Source organism: Aquarana catesbeiana, linkage group LG04, assembly GCF_042186555.1.
Source record: "Aquarana catesbeiana isolate 2022-GZ linkage group LG04, ASM4218655v1, whole genome shotgun sequence".
In the NCBI taxonomy this organism is placed as follows: domain Eukaryota; kingdom Metazoa; phylum Chordata; class Amphibia; order Anura; family Ranidae; genus Aquarana; species Aquarana catesbeiana.
Window position 1 is genome coordinate 454,802,675 of NC_133327.1, and position 23,574 is coordinate 454,826,248.

At 40.9% G+C, this 23,574-nt stretch overlaps 1 protein-coding gene across 2 annotated transcripts in view; it reads right to left on the reverse strand.

Moving 5' to 3' along the window:
- Positions 1-23,574, reverse strand: part of PDE10A (phosphodiesterase 10A) — a 516,915-nt gene that overhangs the window by 279,020 nt on the left and 214,321 nt on the right. For both annotated transcript variants that reach the window (XM_073627496.1, XM_073627495.1), the window contains exon 5: positions 13,513-13,562. In XM_073627496.1, coding sequence (XP_073483597.1) covers positions 13,513-13,562 — 50 coding nt within the window. The remainder of the gene's footprint in view (positions 1-13,512; positions 13,563-23,574) is intronic.

Here is a 23,574-nt window from a genome sequence, read left to right on the forward strand (position 1 = left end):
GACCAGGCAAATTAAATGATGCAAATCCTCAAACAATCCATGTTAATTCCAGGTTGTGAGGCAACAAAACACGAAAAATGCCAAAGAGGGTGAATACTTTTGCAAGGCACTGTAACTCCTCCCCTCCCCCTTTTTTTTCTTCCCTTTTCTACTCCGCCTCCCCCCTAGCTGCAATGGGTACTCTGCAGATGGTATCGTTCAATGCCAAAGGACTCAATGTGCCTGAGAAGCGACGTATGCTTCTACATGATTTGAAACGTCTTAATGCAGATGTGGCATTTATTCAGGAAACTCAATTTAGAGAGAGCAGACTGCCCTTTCTCAGGAACAGAATTTATCCCATGAGCTACCATTCTATTAATCGTGCTGCTAAATCAAAGAGTTTCCATATTACTCTTCAGAAGTCTCACGTGACTGTCAGGAAACTTTAGTTGATCCCGCTGGACGTTTTTTATTCCTTAAAGGATTATTTTGGTTATGTTCGGGTGACCCTAGCTACTCTATATGCTCCCAATGACCGTCAGGACCTCTTTATCAGTCTTAGCTTGGACAAACTCCTAGCATTTGTGGAGGGCCAATTGATTTTGGGGGGTGATTTTAATGCCCCTCTGTTTCCTTCTATAGATACCTCCTCTGGCTCTTCCTCTATTCCCACTGGCTCTCGTAAGTGAATTGTGCAAGCAATTCATAACGCTCAATTAGTGGATGCTTGGCGCCTATTGCATTTGTGAGCAACTATACATTCTATTCCTCTCCACACAATCTGTACAAAAGGATAGACTACTTTCTTATCCCACACTGTCAACTACATGCGGTGCTTGACTCCTCAATCGGTTCGGTCACGTGGTCAGACCACGCCCCCATTACTTTGACATATGCAATTTCTAAAGTCCCTCCTTCAAAAAAAGATCTTGGAAATTGAATGAAAATCTTTTACAGATTCCGAAGGTTTTGGAAGATGTTGACAGGGAGTTGAGCTTCTACTTTCACACAAATGACACTCCAGAATACGATCTTGGGAGGCCCACAAAGCGGTAATCCGGGTAGGGTGCTTCTTAAGCATGGGGCTCAGATCAAGAGGAAACGCGAGTCGAGACTTCGGTCTATCCTGACAGAGATCCAAACTTTGGAATCCCAACACAAACATAACCCGACACTTGAGCCGCACCTTTTGGCCCTTCGTAGACAGGCTGCTGACTTGTTACGTTATAAGGCCAAGGCAGCCTTGCAAACTTGTCATAAAATATGCTGAATATGCCTTTGAATTGAACTTTCTATGCTCCTGAATAAAACTCATGTACTATTGGAGTCCTGGCATCATGGATTACACTCTTGGTTTCAACGCTGCAATCTCCTCAAAATGTGCATTTTACCGAAATATCTTTATTTGTTCCAAACTCTGCCAATAGCAATTTCTCCCTGTTACTTTAAACACGTACATTCATTATTTATGAGTTTCATTTGGGCTCAAACGCCCTCATCTCGCCCACATCGTCATCTCTCGATCCCTAAGCAAAATGGTGGTTTGGCAGTCCCAGATGTTGAGAAATATTATCAGGCAACCCACTAAGACCCCTTTCACACTGGAGGTGTTTTTCAGTCGCTTTAGCGCTAAAAATAGCGCCTGAAAAAAGCCTTATCTGCAATCCCAGTGTGAAAGCTGGGGCGCTGCGCTAGCAGGACTTAAAAAAAAAAGTCCTGCAAGCAGCTTCTTTGAGGCGCTGTAGGAGCGGTATATAGGCCTTCATCATCCCTAAATAAGAGATGACTGGAACTGCCAAGACACTTCCTAGACCAGGCCCACCTGGCCAAACTGAGTGATTGGGGGAGGAGGGCCTTAGTCAGGAAGGTGACCAAGAACCCAATGGTCACTCTGACAGAGCTGCAGCATTTCTCTGTGGAGAGAAGAGAACCTTCCAGAAGAACAATCATCTCATATCAAAACATACCATCAAAGATGCAGGCTCTTGAACTGACTGTTAATAACAATCTGGACGGTCCCTCTCCTCTTTATTCTAAAGCACGCGGCACACATGGATGCCAAAAAAAAAGCATGAAGGTAGCATTTTAGGATCATGTTTAGATATGGCTTCTTCTTTGCATGATAGAACTTTAACTTGCATTTTTTGGATGGCAGGGTGAACTGTGTTCACAGACTGATTTTTGGTAGTATTCCTGAGCCCATGCAGTGATTTCCATCAAAAAATTATGCCTATTTTTTTTTTTTTTGCAGTGCCTTCTGAGGGCCTGACGATCATGGGCATCTAATGTTGCATTTTGGGTTTGGCCCTTGCACACACATTCTCTGAATCTATTGATATTATGTACAGTAGATGTGTTTAAAGTCTTCGCAATTTTACATTGAGAAACATTATTCTGACAATTTTTAGATGCAGCTTTTCACAGAATGGTGAACTCTGCCCATCTCTACTTCTGAGGCACTCTGAATCTTTAAGATGCCCTTTTTATACCCAAGCATGTTATTGACCTGTTGCTAATTAACCCAATTGGCTGAAAAATGTTCTTCAAGCTCTTACTTGCATCACTGGGATGGAACACGGGCTACTAGTATTTGTTTGAATATTGTATACTCCAATGAAAATCAGGTGCTAGGCTGATGATATACCTATGAGCCCCAACACATTTGGTGGCCGTTTTCAAAAACCCATCTGGATAAAATGTAGCAACGATAACAGGGCTTACACAATGCAGTAATCTTCAACCATATATTGAGGAGACTAAAATCACAGTACTTGCAATAACAATATTTACTTCACTCTTGTATACTCTAAGCATTCTGTAGTGGAGTAAGGAGGCAGTGGAATAGTTCAGCTCCTGGTCCTGGAACACTGGGACTCAGTACTGGTGTCCCCAAGCTAGTAAAGGCTGATTCTCGGTTCCAGGCCGCTGTATGAGACACCGGAAATGACGTGGCCCGGTTACCGAAAATTATACAAATGTTAAACCGGGAACTACAGGAGAACAGCCCCTGAAAGCTCCAATAAGATGGTTGCCAAAGGAACACGTGGGATGAAAGATTAGGAGTGGTATTTGTGTGAGTGACCGGGGATTCTGAGCCGGCCCTGATGGGACCCCGATTTGCGGGCAGTGCGGGCTCAAGGGGCAACTGCTTTAGGCTCCATGGCAGCTGCCCTTTTTCCCCGTGTTAAAGACGGCCATGCCAGCTTTTTGTTGCCCTGTCTCAACTTTTCTGAGACTTTGTCAGGTCACCTAGAGGCTGGGTGACAGATGCACACCGTTGGGATCAGGAGTGCACCGCAAGGTAGTGGACCCTACGGCTGACTGCTGCGGACTGAACCCTGGGAGGTCCAGGAAGCAGGTCTACTGGATCACTGACACAGATCCCACTGGGAGCTAGAGCATAGATTCCCCAGGGCGCGGAGTCTAAGAGCCAGCAGGTGTTCACCAGAGCCTTTAATGGTAAGGATGGACTGCGCTGCAGTCTGGCTCCAGGTCGCGGCCCCCAGGGTCTCACAGCTCAAGCTCACGGTAGACTACAGGAGAAGAGGAAGGAGGCAGCAGGCTGGAACAACAAGGAAAGTAAGGGACAAGCCAAGGTCGGAGCCACAAGTAGACAAGGACAACAGAGTACACGCCAAGGTTCAGGGTCACAGGCAAACAGGGATGATCGGGAACACGCCAAAGGTCAAGGTCACGAGCAGACAGGAATAGTTAAGAACAGGCCAAAGTCAGTAACAGGAATCAGATGTAGGAAACACAGCAAGTACACACAGAGGCTAACACACAATGGTTGATCAGCACTGTTGGCTTGCAGTGCACAGGTTAATACAGGGTTCCCTGATAGGGCCTAGGGTGGGGCCATGCTTAGAGGAGAGGTTACAAAAGCAGTCAGGTGAGGGTCAGCTGGTCTCTAGAGATGAACACATGGAGACAGGTATGCTGATCGACAAACTCTATTGCATAATCATGACAGACTTGTTGCTGCCACCAATTTCAAAATTACCTTTTTTTTTGTAAAATTGTACATTTTCTCACTTTAAACATTTGTGTTTTTTTCTATTTTCTGATGTGAATAAAATATGGGCTTGTGAGATTTGCAGATCATTACATTTTATTTTGTGTAGATTTTACACAGCATCCCAAAATCTTTGGAATTGGGGTAGTATTTTGCAAAGAACAGGTAAGAGTTAGGCTACATTCACACAGGCAACTAAATTGCAGCAGGGAGGAACCTTCTTATTCCTGCTGCTGTTCTGAGTGGTTAGGTGCGGCTGCTGGCCCAACTCACTATAGCGGGGCACCAGCAGCTGCAGCTATTCACTGCTGAAATAAGTTATTTTCCACACTATGGTAAAACAGGTGTGGCTCCTGCTTACCCCCAAAGCTCTACAGAGTGGAGTTGGTAAGAAAGATGTAAGGAAAGGGGAAGAAAACGGTGCTGCCTAAATTTAATAAGTGGTTGTGTTAAAAAGTTGGAAAAATAAAATAAACCATCTAATAACGTGTCCTATCTCTTCAAATCACACAAACATTATTAGTGTTAAACACATGAGTGCTCAATAGAACATTTGCAATCCTGGATGGCTAATAAAAAGTTCCATAAACCAAAAAATACAAAGTGTCCATACAAACTGGATTAAACTGAGTATTAAAATATATATATATATATATATATATAAATAAATAATTTTTTTTTTTATATTGTTTATATATAAACAAAATCTCTTGGTGAAAAATTAGCTGAATTCCTCATGTGCTCCCCCTCTCGGTTCCACACTCACCAGAAAGATGTACCCCTGCAGAGGTAAAGCGCATTCAAGCAGGGTCATCTCTGGTCTCTTGTCTGGTGGTATCTCCTCCTCCACGGTGTATCTGGTCATTGGGTACACTCACATATGGGTGGATGGAAAGAAATGCTCCTCATAGCGTGAATCCATAAAAATGAATTTTATTCAAATCAAAGTTTTAAAATGGCACTTTCAATAGTGCTGCAGGGTCAGTACAAATAACACAGCAATAGATCTGGGTCTGTGGTATTTGTACTGACCCTGCAGCACTATTGAAAGTGGGATTTTAAAACTTTGATTTGAATAATTTTTATGGATTCACGCTATGAGGAGCATTTCTTTCCATCCACCCATATCTGAGTGTACCCAATGACCAGACCCACCGTGGAAAAGGAGATACCACCAGACAAGAGACCAGAGATGACCCTGCTTGAATGCAATTTATCCATGCAGGGGTACATCTTTCTGGTGAGTGTGGAACCGAGAGGGGAGCACGTGTGGAAGTCACCTAATTTTCACCAAGAGATTTTGTTTATCCAGGCACAAGTCACTTTGGAAGTTATTATATTTTTTGAACTGTGATTTTCTTTTTTGGTTTACACCAGTGGATTTTATATATATATTTTATACGGAGTATAATCCAGTTTATTGGATACTTTTTGCACAATAAGCACACTGAGCACTTTATATGTGTATTTTTTTGGTTTATGGAACTTTTTATTGAAAAATAGAAACCCCCTTGGATAGGTGGGACTTTGAAAGTGACTGAAAACAATATTTTTGTCGTATAAAACGAGAGTTTATTACAAAGTAGTATGTACAATAAAAAAAATTAAGTTCAATTAAATTCTTTTATTGTACATACTACTTTGTAATAATCTCTCGTTTTATAAGACAAAAATATTATTTTCGGTCACTTTCAAAGTCCCACCTATCTAAGGGGGTTTGTGTATTTCTATCAATTTTGGGATGTGGTGACCCAAAACATTTGACTCTGCAGGTCTTGGAATTCTTTTCTCCATGGACCTTTTTATTAGCCATCCAGGATTGCAAATGTTATATTGAGCACTCATGCGATTTAACACTAATAAAGTTTGTGTGATTTAAAGAGATAGGACACGTTATTAGACGGTTTATTTTATTTTTCCAACTTTTTTAGCACAACCACTTATTAGATTTAGGCAGTGCTGTTTTACCTTCCCTTTGTTTGTAGCTATTCACTGCTGTCCACGTAGCCAGCAATTACCTGCAGTGATTTCTGCTGGGTGCACAAAAAGTGCGTCCAACAGCGATCAATGCAAGTAATTGCTGGTTGTGCGGACAACCACGAATAGCTGTGGCTGCCAGAGTCCTGCCATTATAGTACATGATACCAGTGGCTGCACCTAACCTCTTAAAACAGCGACAGGAATCAGAAGATTCCTCTTGTTGCAATTTGCACAGGCCTAAATCGACGGTGTGAACGTAGCCTTAGAGCCTTGGAAAGTGCTCGGAAAAGAGATAGACAAAAACGAATTGAACAGATTGGATTTCTCACAGCTTATCCAGAGTCTTGAAAGTATTTCGTACTCCTTTATACCTTCACTGGTATTCCTGTAACTAAATTTTAACAAATCATCAGTCACTACCATAAAGATCACTTAATTAGCTACAGCATAAGTGCATATAATTATGACCCAGAGCATAGCGAAGCACTTTAGTCTAATCTGGATCTATACTCTGCATTGTGAACAGGTAGATATTTAATCTTGAAGGTTTTTTTTTTTTTGTCAGACCAGCACAAGATGACAACAACAAACATTTTCAATATCTAAAAACCCAACCGCAAAAATTCATTATGAATGGTAATGTGTCCTTCGTGCCACTAGGGGTAGTGAATGAACCTAGTGTCTATATTTAAAAGTGATAACAGAATTATGCAGCAAAATCTAATGGTGTACACCAAACCACAGAGCAAAATTAAAAATCAAGGTGATCTTGCGCATAAATAGTAATTAAATGAAGATGAGAACAAATCATGTGAATAAATAAATAAACAAATACCACTGTGTACACTAATTGCCAAAAAAGGCGCACATAAATGAAAATAGTGATAAATAACACTGAATAAAATTATACATAAACGCACATGTGAAATGTGATATTAAAATACCACTAAAAAAAAATAATAAACGCACATGTGAAATGTGATAATAATCACTTCAAAAAACTCTTCACAAGTGATAATAATCACTTCAAAAAGACTCTTTTTATAATCAGTTGGTGTAAAAGTAATAATAATCTCCTCCAAAAGTCAATATATGGTTAATAATGATAAAAAGTCCAAAAATAGATGATATAACTGTATATAATGCTCCAAGTTCAAAGGGAAGTGGGAGGTAAAACCAGATGTGTGACTAGGTGGTGTAGGTTAAGGTTGATGAAAGATGATTTTCATGTTGAATTCCATGAATTCTCTCATCAACTGCGGTTTCACAAAACTCTCACCTTAGGGTTATGTAGTATCTCACATCAACAGATAATTGGTGTATGTCTCGGCTTTCTATCCAGATCCTAATGGGTTAATGGATACTGCGAGTGTGTTCATGGATAGTTCTCTCCTTCATGGTCCTCCACACATACGTCATGGATTAATCCGGCATTACCACAGCACATAAGGGGGAAGGAAATTTGCTCAGCTGCATGCTGCTTGGTCACAGGCCACATCTGCCTCCTGCAGACATACACACTCAGACTCCTAGAGACCGCCTGTCACTCTTTCGTTGAGCCGTCTCCACCTGTAATCCCTCCTGACTCCTACACAGGACACTTGCCTGTAGGGTGGAGCTGTTCCCAAGTGTGAGCCCCGGGACTGTGATGTCATAAGGGGGCGGGGTCACCGGGTGACATCACCTGGTGACCACGCCCCATGCCTATATAAGTTGTCGCGCACCTCGCATACAGCATTACAGCGGGAGAGAGCTTGTGTCAACATCGGAAGAAGGGAAGAGGGAACAAGACGACGGAGAAGACCGGGCCACTGCTAGCAAAAGAGCGGCAAAAGAGCAGAAATAGCGGAGGAGCCCGGCAGAGGAACTGGAGAGCGGGAGAAGAACCAAACACTGGGAGAAGAGGCCAGAGAGTGGGAGAAGAAACAGACACCAGGAGAAGAGGCCGGAGAAGTCGGTAGAAGACCCCCGGAGTCGGAAGAAGACGCCCGGAGTTGCCTAATAAATTACTTTAAAAACCTGTCTAGTGTGTTTTTTTATTGACACTTTTTTTTCCCCAGGTGAATGGGTAGGGGTACAATGTACCCCATACTCATTCACATAGGGTGGGGAGCTGGGATCTAGGGGCCCCCTTATTAAAGGTGGTTCCCGGATTCCTATAAGCTCTCCGCCCACAGACCCCGACAACCAACGGCCAGGGTTGTCGGGAAGAGGCCCTTGTCCTCATCAACATGGGGACAAGGTGCTTTGGGGTGGGGGGGCCGCAGGGCGCCCCCCTGCCCCAAAGCGCCCACCCCCATGTTGAGGGCATGCGGCCTGGTATGGTTTGGGGGGGGCGCTCGCTCGTCCCCACCCCCTTTCCTGACCGGCCAGGCTGCGTGCGCGGATAAGGGTCTGGTATGGATTTTGGGGGGACCCCCACGCTGTTTTTTCAGCATAGGGAGTTCCCCTTAAAATCTATACCAGACCTAAGGGCCTGGTATGCTCCTGGAGGGGAACCCATGCCGGTTTTTTATTTAAAATTTGGCGTGGAGTTCCCCCTCATGATTCATACCAAACACCTGTCGGCAATGCTTGTCGCTCATCGTGAAAGGAAAAAACTAATTTTTCCTTTCCCAATGAGCGAGCCAGCTCGGCGCTGGCTCCCGTGACAGGGCTCGCAGGTGTCAAATCTCGCCATACAGAAGTTGACCAAAAGGTTGCAGCAAAGAGCTGAAAAACCACGTGATTTGGTGAAAGTTGGATGAAAAAGTCCTGCCATGTGTATGCTTAATTAGTTTAAGGCCAACGCCCTTTGTACAAAAATCCACGGGAAAGTTTGTACAAAGTCCTATCGTGTGTATGGGCCTTAAAGGAGAGCGGACCAAAATCCCTCCTGAGATGTGTGCAAACCTGGTAACCAACTACAAGAAACATTTTATCTCTGTGCTTGCCACCAAGGGTTTCTTCACCAAGTAATGTTTTGCTTGGGGATAAAATATTTATTTCATTCACTGAACAAACTCAAATTATAACATTTGTATCATGTGGGGTTTTTTTGTGGATTTTTTGTTGATGTTCTGTCTCTACCATTTAAAATATACCTACAGTGCCTTGAAAAAGTATTCATACCCCTTGAAATTTTCCACATTGTGTCATGTTACAATCAAAAACGTAAATGTATTTTATTGGGATTTTATGTGATAGACCAACACAAAGTGGCACATAATTGTGAAGTGGAAGGAAAATGATAAATGGTTTTCAAAATTGTTTACAAATAAATATCTGAAAAGTGGGGTGTGCATTTGTATTCAGCCCCCTTTACTCAGATACCCCTAACTAAAATCTAGTGGAACCAATTGACTTCAGAAGTCACCTCATTAGTAAATAGAGTCCACCTGTGTGTAATATAATCTCAATATAAATACAGCTGTTCTGTGAAGCCCTCAGAGGTTTGTTAGAGAACCTTAGTGAACAAACAGCATCATGAAGGCCAAGGAACACACCAGACAGGTCAGTTATAAGGTTGTGGAGAAGTTTAAAGCAGGATTAGGTTATAAAAAAAAATATCCCAATCATTGAACATCTCACAGAGCACTGTTCAATCCAACCTTGAAAAATGGAAAGTGTATAGCACAACTGCAAAGCTACCAAGACATGGCTGTCCACCTAAAATGACAGGCCGGGCGAGGAAAGCATTAATCAGAGAAGCAGCCAAGAGGCCCATGGTAACTCTGGAGGAGCTCCAGAGATCCACAGCTCAGGTGGGAGAATCTGTCCACAGGACAACTATTAGTCGTGCACTCCACAAATCTGGCCTTTATGGAAGAGTGGCGGGAAGAAAGGCATTGTTGAAAGAAAGCCATAGAAGTCTGGTTTGCAGTGTGCGAGAAGCCATGTGGGGTACACAGCAAAACATGTGGAAGAAGGTGCTCTGGTCAGATGAGACCGAAATTAAACTTTTTGGCCTAAAAGCAAAACGCTGTGTGTGGTGGAAAAAACGAACACTGCACATCACCCTAAACACACCATCCCCACCATGAAACATGGTGGAGGCAGCAGCATGTTGTGGGGATGCTTTTCTTCAGCAGGGACAGGGAAGCTTTTTAGAGTTGATGGGAAGATGGATGGAGCCAAATACAGGGCAATTTTAGAGGAAAACCTGTTAGAGACTGGAGTGGAGGTTCACCTTCCAGCAGGACAATGACCCTAAACATACAGCCAGAGCTACAATGGAATGGTTTAGATCAAAGCATATTCATGTGTTAGAATGGCCCAGTCAAAGTCCAGACCTAAGTCTAATTGAGAATCTGTGGCAAGACTTGAAAATTGCTGTTTACAGAAGCTTTCCATCCAATCTGACAGAGCTTAAGCTATTTTGCAAAGAAGAATGGGCAAACATTTCACTCTCTAGATGTGCAAAGCTGGTAGAGACATACCCAAAAAGACTTACAGCTGTAATTGCAGTGAAAGGTGGTTATACAAAGTATTGAATACAAATGCACACCACACTTTTCAGATATTTGTAAAAAAATATTGAAAACCATTTATCATTTTCCTTCAGCTTTACAATTATGTGCCACTTTGTGTTGGTCTATCACATACATACCCAATAAATACATTTATGTTTTTTGATTGTAACATGATAAAATGTGGAAAATTTCGAGGGGTTTGAATACTTTTTAAAGGTCAGACGATATATCGGCCGATATTTGGTGTTTTTTAATTAATCGGCATCGGCCGATTGTGCTGATAAAAAAGGCAGATTATAACTTCAGCGCGACTTGCAAATGACTTCTGTAATAGAAGTCAATGCAAGTTGCCTGAAGTCTTCCGTGGAGCGACTTGTTTCTCCTCTCTGGGTAGCCTGCCAAGTCTGAGAAAAGAAGCTAAAGAGATACAATGTTTATACTTATCAATGAACTGAACTCCATGTGTAGGAGTTCTCAGTTTAATCATTTAAAGACTAAATCTTTTCTGACACTTGTTGCTTACAAGTAAAAATCCTGTACTTTTTGATGGAAAATCACGTAGAACCCCCAAAAATTATATATATATATTTTTTTAGCAGAGACCCTAGGGAATAAAATAGCAGTTGTTGCAATATTTTATGTCACAGCGGTCTTAATATTTTATGCGCAGCGGTCTTTCAAACGCAATTTTTTTGGAAAAAATACACTAATGAATTTTAAAAAAAAAACTAAAACAGTAAAGTTAGCCCATTTTTTTTCATCCAAAAGTTTAGATTACCTGTTTTTGTGTATTTAATATTTAGGATAGGTTTTTTAAATTTTTTATGCGCCTGCAAACCGACCCGAAAGTGCCGCTACTTTAATTCCAGTGTGAAAGCCCCGAGGGCTTTCACACTGGAGCGATGCGCTGGCAGGACAGTAAAAAAAGTCCTGCCAGCAGCATCTTCGGAGCGGTGAAGGAGCGGAGTGTATACCGCTCCTTTACCGCTCCTGCCCATTGAAATCAATGGGACGGTGCGGCTATACCGCCGGTAAAGCGCCTCTGCAGAGGCACTTTGCGGTGGTATTTAACCCTTTCTCGGCCGCTAGAGGGGGTTAAAACCAACCCGCTAGCGGCCGCATACCGACGGTAAAACGCCGCTAATAGCGGCGTTTTACCGCCGACGCCGCCCCCGCCCCAGCGTGAAAGGGCTCTTAATTATACATAGAAGTGAACTGATTGGAGGTTAATTTTGTTTAATAAATGTTTAAATGTAAGAAATTTTCTGTATCACTTATTACTTAAGGCTGCTTTCACACTGGAGTGGGTATGCGTTGATGGTAAAATGCTGCTAGTTTTAGCGGCACTTTACCGTCATTTTAAATGCGCCCGTGAAGCGTCGCTGCCTAATCGCTTTGCAGGCGCTTCAGCAGCGGTGCCCATTCATTTCAATGGGCAGGAGTAGTGGTGCTGCTTGCAGAACTTTTTTTAACATCCTGCCAGCGTATCGCCTCAGTGTGAAAGCACTCGGGCTTTCACACTGAGACTGCACGGGAGCCGTTTTGCAGGCACTTTACAGGTGCTATTTTTAGCCCAAAAGCACCTGAAAAACGCCGCAGTGTGAAAGGGGTCTAACTGTTAGATTTTATGAGATGAAGGGGAAAAAAAAAAGAAATATCGGCATCAGCATCGGCCAGAGAAAAACCCATATCGGCCGACCTCTAATACGTTTTCATGATAGTGTATGATAAAATTATGATTATATGATTATAGACCTTTAATTTCTTTGTAAGTAGGCAAACTTACAAAATTTGCAGGGGATCAAATATTTATTTTCCTTACTGTATCTCACAAAAGCACATATGACCTCAAGTGTTTAGGGGGATGTTTTTCTGGTAAGTGACATAGATAGATAGAAGAACAACCACTGGATTGGTTATAAGAATGAACATGCTCATGGACTTTTACACTTTGAGAATGAGCCCTGACACTTTTTTTATTTGCACTAACATACAATTTTTCAGGACAAGCTTTCGGAGTATGTCCCCTTCTTCAAGGTCCAAGCAGTACCTTGAAGAAGGGGACATACCCCGAAAGCTTGTCCTGAAAAATTGTATGTTAGTGCAAATAAAAAAAGTATCACGGACAGTACTCAATTTACTCTGTCACAATTGCACTAATACGGCTACAATCAAATCAAGTAGAATGAGCCCTGGAATGATTAATCCCTTAGGTTCCACAATGAGTATAGCAAGCATGCTTTACTCCATATACAGACGGATTTTACTGTTTACTGAGGATTTAGTAACACTTTAGGGATTGATAATCTGCCATATATATTTTGTTTTGGTTTTAGCAAAAACCAAGAGCATTTTACTGTGTTAGCTATTGACAAAGAGGGTAAAGAGTTGCTCACCATGGTTTAAAAATGTTAAACGGAATGTGTTGATGAGCTATGAGCTTGTGCCCATGGCATTAGTTTGATATACTTCTAATATCATTGATAAGTAGTGCATTTGACCTGCAGCTGAGCTTTTTTTTTGTTCTGGCCTACATTTGACCCACTTTCAGTAGGGTCTGCAGTCCCATAGACTTGTATGGAAATGATAAACCTGGCTAGTACAAAAATAGCTGGTTTGGCGGGTAAATGTGAAATGGCGTATATTATTTTCTATTTTTTTTTTCATCTAGCAGGTAAAGCTCTGTATGTGAACAGCTATTGTTTTACGGCCTGTAAAAAAAAATAAAAAGGCCTTTACAGACCTCAATAGCCGAAAAGACTGAAATTTACATAAACAAGTTGAGGACTTCTAAATGACAATTCCTTATTAAAATGGATTAATCCAAAGATTCACTCAATCAAAAGGAGCCTCCAGTACACAGCGCCTTTGGTGCTCACTCTTTAGCTAACACACAGTACTTAGGGAATACAGTTATGTATTAAATGTTTGTTTGTGAAAAAGAAAATGTATACACACTGTATATAGTAAAATAGTGCAGAACAAATGCTCCTAAAAACATTAAAATAACATTTATCAAAACGTATTTTTTTCAATAAGACGGAATGGTCAAATGGTTAAAAATAGATTTTTATTATTACTTACATTATTGCATTCTCCAAGGAAATATAGTGCAAAACCATCAGCTTTTGTAGCTGTAAGAAAGAAGAAGAAAACAAAAAAAAATAGGGAGAAAAAGAAATTAAAGCAGATATTTAGCATTAACATACTGTAATTCTCTAGAAAAGTCATCAAAAGCAAAATATTTTAGGATATCTTATTGGAAGTGAAATTAAATCAAAATTTGATGTACTTTTTACTACTCTAAAACTAAAATCTTCAATTACACAGCCATTTGTTCTTATATATGCATAAAAATGGTAAAATGGAAACCTAAAAAGAGCTCGCTGGAATACGATTGGTTTCTGTAGTAAATGTAGTTACTCCTTTTCTGTAGTATTTATATGTCACTTTAACATATCTATATCTAGATATAGATATATATATACCGTATTTATATTAAAGAGGCAACATTGCACTAAAAGGTTAAACTATAAAGGAAAAAAAACTCAACTTAAAAAAAATGTTGAAAGCGCTTCTCTGTCAACTGTGCAGTGAATCAGCCTACGGACATGATGTCCCAAGTTTCATGTAAGGATTTAGTATCTGCTCCAGAATGCTGAATGTATAGATCTGTATAAAGCAAATCTAATGCTTTTTGACTCTGCCACAACTGAGTGCTTGTAAAAGCATCACAATATACTTTTTTAGAGTGGAACTACACTTTATCTGAGCACCACAAACCAAAAATGCTGTTTAATTCATTTTTAATATTCAAAGCAAACTCTTCCATCCAGCCATGTCTCCATGCTTTGTTTTGTTGAGAAAGGTCAGATGATTCATGTAGCATTTACTTCCTGGAATCCACCTGTCCTTAGCAAAGACATGCAAGCAGGAGAGGGTGTGCTTAGCTGAGAAAGCCCCTCCTCCCCTACTGAAGAATGCTGGGATGTAGGACATCATTTGCCTAGGGAATGTAAACCAGGAAATAACTTAAGAAATGTAAAAAAGCTTAGAACAAGTAAATATGATATACTTTAGTATCCATTTACTAATGCTAGCAGTATAAAGATTAAAAATAGTCAATGTTGATTGAGAGAGTGAAGTTCCGCTTTAATTCTCCTCTGGGAATATAAATTATATAAATTCCACCTAAAAGGGTGAAAACACAATGTAGGCGCATGAACGTAATGAAAATAAAAATAAAAAATTCTTAAAGCAGAACTCAAGAAAATATGAGATGAAAAAAAACAGGCCCATTAAAAAAAAAAAAAAAAAAGAGAGAAAATGATTTTAATCTAGATAATTCCAATGCAGTACATTTTTTCCACCACTATACTGTATATCCTCATTCTGATGACCAGCATCATTCCATCTACTTCCTGTGAGCGCAGACACTGCATATATAAAAACCCACGAACATTATTATCTCAATCAATAAAAGCCAATACACAAAACAATACAATACTGAATTTAGAGTTCAAGTAATTGTTTAGATCCAATACAATCCACATGTAGATTCAACATGTTTCCATAGATCTTTCTGCAGGAGTACATGGAAATGATCTTAAAATGATATAGCATGTGTATTTTTAAAACATTATATTTGGAAACACTAATGTCATCATACAAGCATGCCAAAAATAATTATTATTCTTGTACTAAAACCATTGAATAATTGCAATTCTACAGGTGTATGTCATCTTTTTCCCATTGGGGTGGGGTGGTTGTCATGGAGGTTCTTGTATGTTAAGGTATATAAAAAAAAAGTGTTAAAGTATTCATACCCCTTGAAATTTTCCACATTTTGTCATGTTACGTGATAGACCAACACAAAGTGCCACATAATTGTGAAGTGGAAGGAAAATGATAAATGGTTTACAACATTTTTTACAAATAATAATCTGAAAAGTGTGGCGTGCATTTGTATTCAGCCCCTCTGAATCAATACTTTGTAGAAACACCTTTCGCTGCAATTACAGCTGCAAGTCTTTTTGGGTATGTCTCTACCAGCTTTGCACATCTAGAGAGTGACATTTTTGCCCATACTTCTTCATCTTCAGATTGGATGGAGAGCGTCTGTGAACAGCAATTTTCAAGTCTTGCCACAGATTTGCAATTGGATTTAGGTCTGCATTTTGACTGGGCCATTCTAACACATGAATATGCTTTGAGCTAAACCATTCAATTTGTAGGTCTGGCTGTATGTTTAGAGCTGTTGTCTTGCTGGACGGTGAACCTCAGCTCAAGTCTTTTGCAGACTCTAACAGGTTTTCTTCTAAAATTGCCCTGTATTTGGCTCCATCCATCTACCCATCAACTCTGACCAGCTTCCCTTTCCCTTTTGAAGAAAAGCATCCCCACAACATGATGCTGCCACCACATTTCACGGTGGGGATGGTGTGTCCAGGGTGATGTGCAGTGTTAGTTTTCTGCCACATATTGAGTTTTGCTTTTAGGCCAAAAAGTTAAATTTTGGTCTACCAGGGCACCTTCATTCACATGTTTACTGTGTCCCCCACATGGCTTCTCACAAATTGCAAACAGGACTTCTTAAGGCTTTCTTTCAACAATGGCTTTCTTCTTGTCACTCTTCCATAAAGGCCAGATTTGTGGAGTGCGCAACCAATAGTTGTCATGTGGACAGATTCTCCCACCTGAGCTGTGGATCTCTGCAGCTCCTCCAGAGTTACCATGGGCTTGGCTGCTTCTCTGATTAATGCTCTCCTTGCCCAGCCTGTCAGTTTAGGTGGACGGCCATGTCTTGGTAGGTTTGAAGTTGTGCCATACTCTTTCCATTTTTGGATGATGGATTGAACAATGCTCTGTGAGACGTTCAAAGCTTGGGATATTTTTTTTATAACCTAACCCTGCTTTAAACTTCTCCATAACTTTATGCCTGACTTGTCTGATGCTGTTTGTTTACTAAGGTCCTCTAACAAACCTCTGAGGGCTTCACAGAACAGCTGTATTTATACTAAGATTAAATTACACACGTTACAAATTAGGTGACTTCTGAAGGCAATTTGTTCCAATAGATTTTAGTTAGGGGTATCAGAGTAGAGGGGGCTTAGTACATATGCACACCACACTTTTCAGATATTTACTTATAAAAAAATGAAAACCATTTATCATTTTCCTTCCACTTCACAATTATGGGCCACTTTGTGTTGGTCTATCACATAAAATCCCAGTAAAATACTTTTACGTTTTTGGTTGTAACAAGACAAAATGTGGAAAATGTCAAGGGGTATGAATACTTTTTCAAGGCACTGTAGGTATATTTTAAATGATAGAGACAGAAGGTCAACCAAAAATCCAGAAAAAAAACACGATACAAATGTTATAAATTGAGTTTCCATTCAGTAAGTGAAATCAGTATTTTATCCCCAAGCAAAACATGACCTGGTACTTGGTGAAGAAACCCTTGTTGGTAAGCACAGAGGTAAGATGTTTCTTGTAGTTGGTTACCAGGTTTGCAAACATCTTAGGAGAGATTTTGGTCCACTCTTCTTTACAGATCTTCTCAAAATCCTTAAGGTTTCTTGGCTGTCGCTTGGCAACTGGAAGTTTCAGCTCCCTCCATAAATTATCTATAGGATTAAGGTCTGGAGACAGGTTAGGCCACTCCATGACCTTAATGTGCTTCTTCTTGAGCCACTCTTTTGTTGCCGCGGTATGTTTTGAATCATTGTCATGCTAGAAGACCCATTCACGACCCATCTTCCGTGTTCTGGCTGAGGGAAAAAGGTTCTCATCCAAAATTTTACAATACATGGCCCTGTCCAATGGCCATTCTCAATGCGGTCTGTACCTTTAGCAGAGAAACAGCCCCAAAGCATAATGTTTCCACCTCCGTGCTTGACTGTAGGGATGGTATTCTTAGGGTCATAGTCAGCATTTTTCTTCCTTCAAACAGGCTAAGTCGAGTTAATGCCAAAAAGCTCAACTTTGGTCTTATCTGACCACAGCACTTTCTCCCAATCCTTCTCGGAACCATTTAAAGGTTCCTGTACATTTGCTTTCTTGAGGAGGGGACCTTGAGGGCACTGCAGGATTTTAATTCATGGCGGCATATTATGTTACCAATGGTTTGTTTGGTGACTGTGCTCCTAACTGCCTTGATATCATTCACAAGCTCCTCCTTTGTAGTGAATACTTTTTCAAGGCACTGTATCCCAAAAATAGAGTGAAGCTGTAATTACAAGTGTAGCTCTACCCCCGTGAGGGCCGCTTAAAGATATTTGACCCCAATGATTACCCTTACCTTGCAAGTCTTCCAACACCTGAACACCCTGGATTCCGATATTTCTGAATATCAATGCAATTACACTGACATCAGATTATGACACAGTAATCAAGTAATTATTTTACATACGGTTCTTCAGTTAAACAATTCAACAAAAAGTAATGTAAGCAAGTATGCGGTTATTGTCAAACGTTTGGCACAAATAAACAGGAAAGTTATGAACAAAGAGTTTCAATGGAAAAGAGAAGCAACCAGTAACCTGATGAAAGGGGTTGTAAAGCGCCCCCCCCAAAGGTTTTCACCTTAATGCATATGGATGACTATTGAGGGCTCTTTTACACCTTTTGTATTTACCTTAACATACAAGAACATCCTGCCCCATCCCCCCAATGGGAGAAAGACAACATACACCTGTAGGATTCCAGCGAATGTACAGTTTTAATATAATGAGAATGATGGGTTTCATCATGCTGGTGTGAACTATTTTATTCTTTTGGATATGCTTGTATGATGGCATGAGTGTTTCCAATTATAATGTGTTTATAACATACACGTTATATCTTTTAGAGATCATTCACTCCTGAATAAGATCTATCAAAAGCGTTGAATCTATATGTGGATTGTATTGGATCTAAACAATTAATAAAATACTGCATTTAGGGTTTAAGTGTTTGTTTTGTTTTTTATGGAATGTGATAATGAAATGTATGTTTTTTTATATACGCAGTGTTCTCCTTGTCACTATATGTTCCTTAAAAAGTCCTTGGCTACTACTACTGTTTGCATATGCTAAATTTAGGGAAGAAGACATATAGCACACAGTATATTGGACAATGCACTTTCCTGTGAGCGTAGGTCCTCTTGATCCACCCTAGCATCATGACTGGACAATGAAAAGAGAAGCAGCACAGTGATGAGCGCATCTCTCTAACTCTGCTTCCTTTTCCTATTAGCATACCACGTGTCAGCACATGAACTAACTGGCTCCTTGTAGTGTTCCTTTCTCTCACACTTCAGCCTTGCTGTACAGGAACTGCAAGAGGCTGACACCATATCAAATTCAGATACATACACTGATTGCATTTTGAAAGCAATGTAAAGGATAAGTTCACATTTTATAAAAAAAATAAACAATCACGAAAATAAACTCGCACATTTTTGCCGGTAAAAAAAGTGCATTTGTTATTTAAAGCAGAGTTCCACCCAAAAATGGAACTTCCACTGTCCAGATTCCTCCCCCCTTCCGGTGTCACATTTGGCACCTTTTTAGGGGGGAGGAGGGAGCATATACCTGTCTAATACAGGGATTTCCTGCGAAAGATCGCCGCAGTATCCACGGCGATCTATGCCATGTCCAGCCCCTCCCCCCCGCTGTCTTCTGGGAGACTCACAGGTCCCAGAAGACAGCAGGGACCACTTAGAACATGCAGCGCGGCTCACGCATGCGCAGTAGGGAACCAGGTTGTGAAGCTGCAATGCTTCACTTCCTGATTCCCTTACTGAAGATGCCAGTGCCTACACCCAGGAGCCGAGGGACAGGTTGGCTTCAGGTGAGGACATTGCAGGTGCCCTGGACAGGCAAGTGTCCTTATTGGAGTACTGGATATTCCAGTATGTGTAGCTGCTGACTTTTATTTTATTTTTTTTTGGCAGAACTCAGCTTCAATTATACTGCAGACTGTGCTTGTAGACTCTCAGCACCCTGTCTGCCTGTACCTCAGATATAGTCAGGCAGTTAGTGGAGGAAGAAGCAATCAACTATGAGGACGCTCACCAGTGCCTTTGCAGTTAAAGAGGGAGTCCCGCGAAAATTTTTTTTTTTAAAGTCAGTAGCTACAAATACTGCAGCTGCTGAATTTTAAAATATGGACACTTACCTGTCACAGGGTCTAGCGATGTCGGCACCCTCGGTCCTCGGATGCTGCCGCCGCCATCTTCGGTATGGGTACCGGTATCAGGAAATGAAGCATTGCGGCTTCATTTCCCGGTTCCCTACTGCGCATGCGTAAGTTGAAGCGCAATCTGAATGGTCCGTGCTGTCTCTGGGACCTGTGTGTGTCCCACTAGACAGTGCGGCGGGATGGGAAGAGGCATAGACTCCCGTGGGAGTCTATGCCCGGAAGTGGGTGCAAATACCTGTCTTAGACAGGTATCTGCACCCCCTGAAAGGTGCCAAATGTGACACTGGAGGGGGAGAGGGTTCCGAAAAGCGGAGGTTCAATTTTTGTGTGAACCTCCGCTTTAATTGCGAACTACAAGCCGTCAGCCACGATAATACTTTTAGTTCATTCATTCACAAAATGAATGACGAGGCTGTGTGGGTGGAGCCCCGCATGGCCAGCTGTTTTTCAATTGTGACAGCGGGTGCGAGGAGAGAATCCACCCACCACTGTCACAGGGAGGTGGGAGGCAGGAGCTGGAATATGTTTCAAAGGTGAGCCTTTTTAATTATGTATTAAAGTTGTTCTATAGGCAGAAGGTAAAAAAAAAAGACCCCCACTGTTTTTGCCTCCCTAAACACTTACATGACACCACTCCAGCACTGTCCCTATCCGCAGCCCCACTCTGCTCTTTTTGCATTCACTGGCTTGGCCAAGACTAGACTGGCTGACTGATTTCTGCTGTTGTCAGTCAAACAAAATGAGGAGGTGGGGCCAAGCTGTGCGTATATGTCAATCGAACTGCACCAAGCGGCTTGCTATGGAAGCACTCAGAGAAGAGGAGGAGCCTAGAGCAATGGCAGGGGACCCAGAAGAGGAGGTTCAGGGCCACTCTGTGCAATACTCTCACACAGAGCAGGTAAATAAAATGTTTGTTATTTTAATTTAAAAAAATAACTTTACAATCACCAAGTATTACAGAGCTGCATTCATTTGTGATTTTTATATTTACCTGGATATATATCAGCTTTTAAAATCAACAACCACCAATTAGAACTCTCTGGATTTATTGCCCAGGGTTAATGTACTATAATAATATTTACAAACCAATTCCAAGATAATTGGATCTGCACTGCCGGCATTACCCACTTTGCCTAGTTCTGTGCTGCCAGCATTACCCTGTTCAGCCTGCTGTTACACTGTCAGCAGTACCTGTCTAGTTGTGCCCTGCCAGCATTACTCCCCTCATCCCTCTCCTCCTCCCTGCACCCCTGCTGTGGCAGGATCAGGTAAAATTTGGGGGTTCACAACACCCAGTACCTCAAAAATGTAAGTCATGTGACCTACAAAATGCTGTCCTCTTCCCAGTAAGTTGTGTCTGGGTAGATGGGTAGAGGAGCTAAACAGAACCTGCAAATCATATTCTACTGATGTGGCCAACACTTGTGAAAAACCTTTATGCAGAGTCCATGTGTCCATAACAACAGAAATTTGCAAGATCGTAGGCTTTAGGTCTATAAAAATAAGTCTGATCCCTGTTGGAAAGCTGAAAACTGGATTGGGAGTGGGTATTAACTAGGCAGGCTACATTACCATGCAAACAGTTAATGCCCAGTAAAACTGGTAACAGTATGAAGAGGACACCCCCTTTATGCTGAGGACTACAATGTTCAACATTGCAGAGTGTCATGCAGGCAGGAAGAGGACAAAAGAGAGAAAGGGGGCTCAAGCTACATTTTCCAGAAGTAACCTGTATAATTACAGTATGTAAATCATATGAAAAAGCAAAAGCTGGAGTCAGGCTGTAAGAATCAAAAGGCGTATCAATGTGTCTTGTCTATAAAATAAAATGAAATGAATAAAATACAAAAATTGATAAAAAAGTCCCAGCTGGTGTGTGTGTGTGGAAACAGCTTAAATAGCTATAAGGTGCAGTGACACACACAAAGCAAATGATGACACATCCAGTGATCGTGATCCCTCCATCATAAATACAGATGGCCTCTCACCTCAAGAACTCGACCTGAAACAGGTCACATAGCGGTATAAATCATCAGGCAAGCAAACACCAAATAACTGCTCCAGTACTCGTCCTCAGATCCACAATCAATAAGGTGATCCAATAAAAATGTAAAAGAGGAACACAGCGATCTAATGCTCTCTGTTTGTCATGTTTAATGTTAAAATAAGAAACAAAATTTGCACTTACATAAAGCCACACTCAGATCCGAGTGCTGGCACATAAGTGTGTATAATAACCACCGAGATGGCCGCGGGTGATGTCATGCGTGACACCCGACCCCTGTACGCGTTACATCCGTAGGAGGGACTTCCTCAGCGCGGGGCAGGATGCAAACAGATGGCCCGCTTTATATATATATTACCATGGTAACCTACAATCAGCGAATCAGGCTTCTGGACACAGCGGACCCATCACCACTTGTATCACAGATAGTCCCATCACACCGCTACTGTGGATACCTACAAACAATGAATGTAAAGTGCTGATATACATATAAATACAGGGAAATTGCATTAATTATTTAAAATTATATACAGAGAACCATCGTTCCTCATATATGTAAAAAATCCTAAATATCCATATTAATATAAAAAGAGGGAAAGGTCCCATATTAAAAAGGCACTTTAATAATACCAAAATAGATCAAAATAATAATGTTAATCCGCGACCATCTCAGTGATCCAAGATCGCACATTGAATCCATAAATATTTGAAAAACAAAAATACAGAAATACATGTACAAAAATAAGGAAAGTAAAAAATAAAAAATGAAAAAATAAAAAATATGAAAAAAATATAACAGGATAAAACAGAAAAAACTAATTAATTAATTAAATGACCCTCAATCCTTTATCTATTGGAGATGAAACAGCTGAGGTCAAAATCTACATTCATCCCCGCCGGTGACATCACCTTAGTCACATAAATCCAGAAGGATTCTCTGCGACTCAGCTGTCTGATGTAGTGACCTCCTCTCCAATGACGAGGGACCTTTTCTATGCCCCAAAACTTCAAACATTTGGGGTCCCTTTGATGACAATTTCTAAAGTGCCTAGATACACTGAGTCTTGACTCCCCTTTTAATATTGCTGATGTGTTCACCCACCCATACATGGAGTGCTCTAGAAGTACGACCCACATACTGTAGGTCACAGTCGCACTCGAGCATATACACCACTCCTACTGATGAGCATGTAACGAGACCTTCTATCTGGTAGCTTTTCTGTGTGGCAGTTGAGGTGAACTCTTTCCGCTTCTTAATGTTTTTATTGGCTTTCCTGCAAGTGGCACATCTGCCACATGCATAAAAACCAGACAAAAATCTTAATAGTCTGTTGTCCACAATTTTAGTTGGATCTACCACTCCAGGTGCCAAGCAGTCACGTAGGGAAGGTGCTTTACAGTAAATGAACTCAGGATGTTCTGGGAGAACTGGTCCCAAGGTCTGGTCTCTACACACACCAGCTGGGACTTTATCAATTTTTGTATTTTATTCATTTCATTTTATTATATGGACATTTAGGAATTGTGCAGCACTATTTTATTTGTATGTTCATTTGAGGTATTTCTTGAATTAGCCTTGAGTGTTTGCTAGCAGTTTATTTTATCTGTGTCCTCCTATTTCAGCGCTGAATATTTTGTTTGTATTATTAAATGTGTCTTGTCTTGTTTTTCTGGAGAATGTGAGCTGAAAAGTTCTGTAAAAGCAGTTCACCTTAACAATGTGCAGAACTTCAAACAGACTTGTTTTAATAACAAAAAACAATGTGCAATTATTAGGTATTCACCATAAGTATTTTTTTACAGATTCAGAATGATAAAATATATCGTATTAGCTGTTCAGAGTTACTGCACTTTGCACATCATCATCACAGTTTGCATTGCTTTACTAAACAAGCTCAATATATGATGTGCCCAAGCTAAAAAATATATATAGATAGTCAAAAATGTGTATA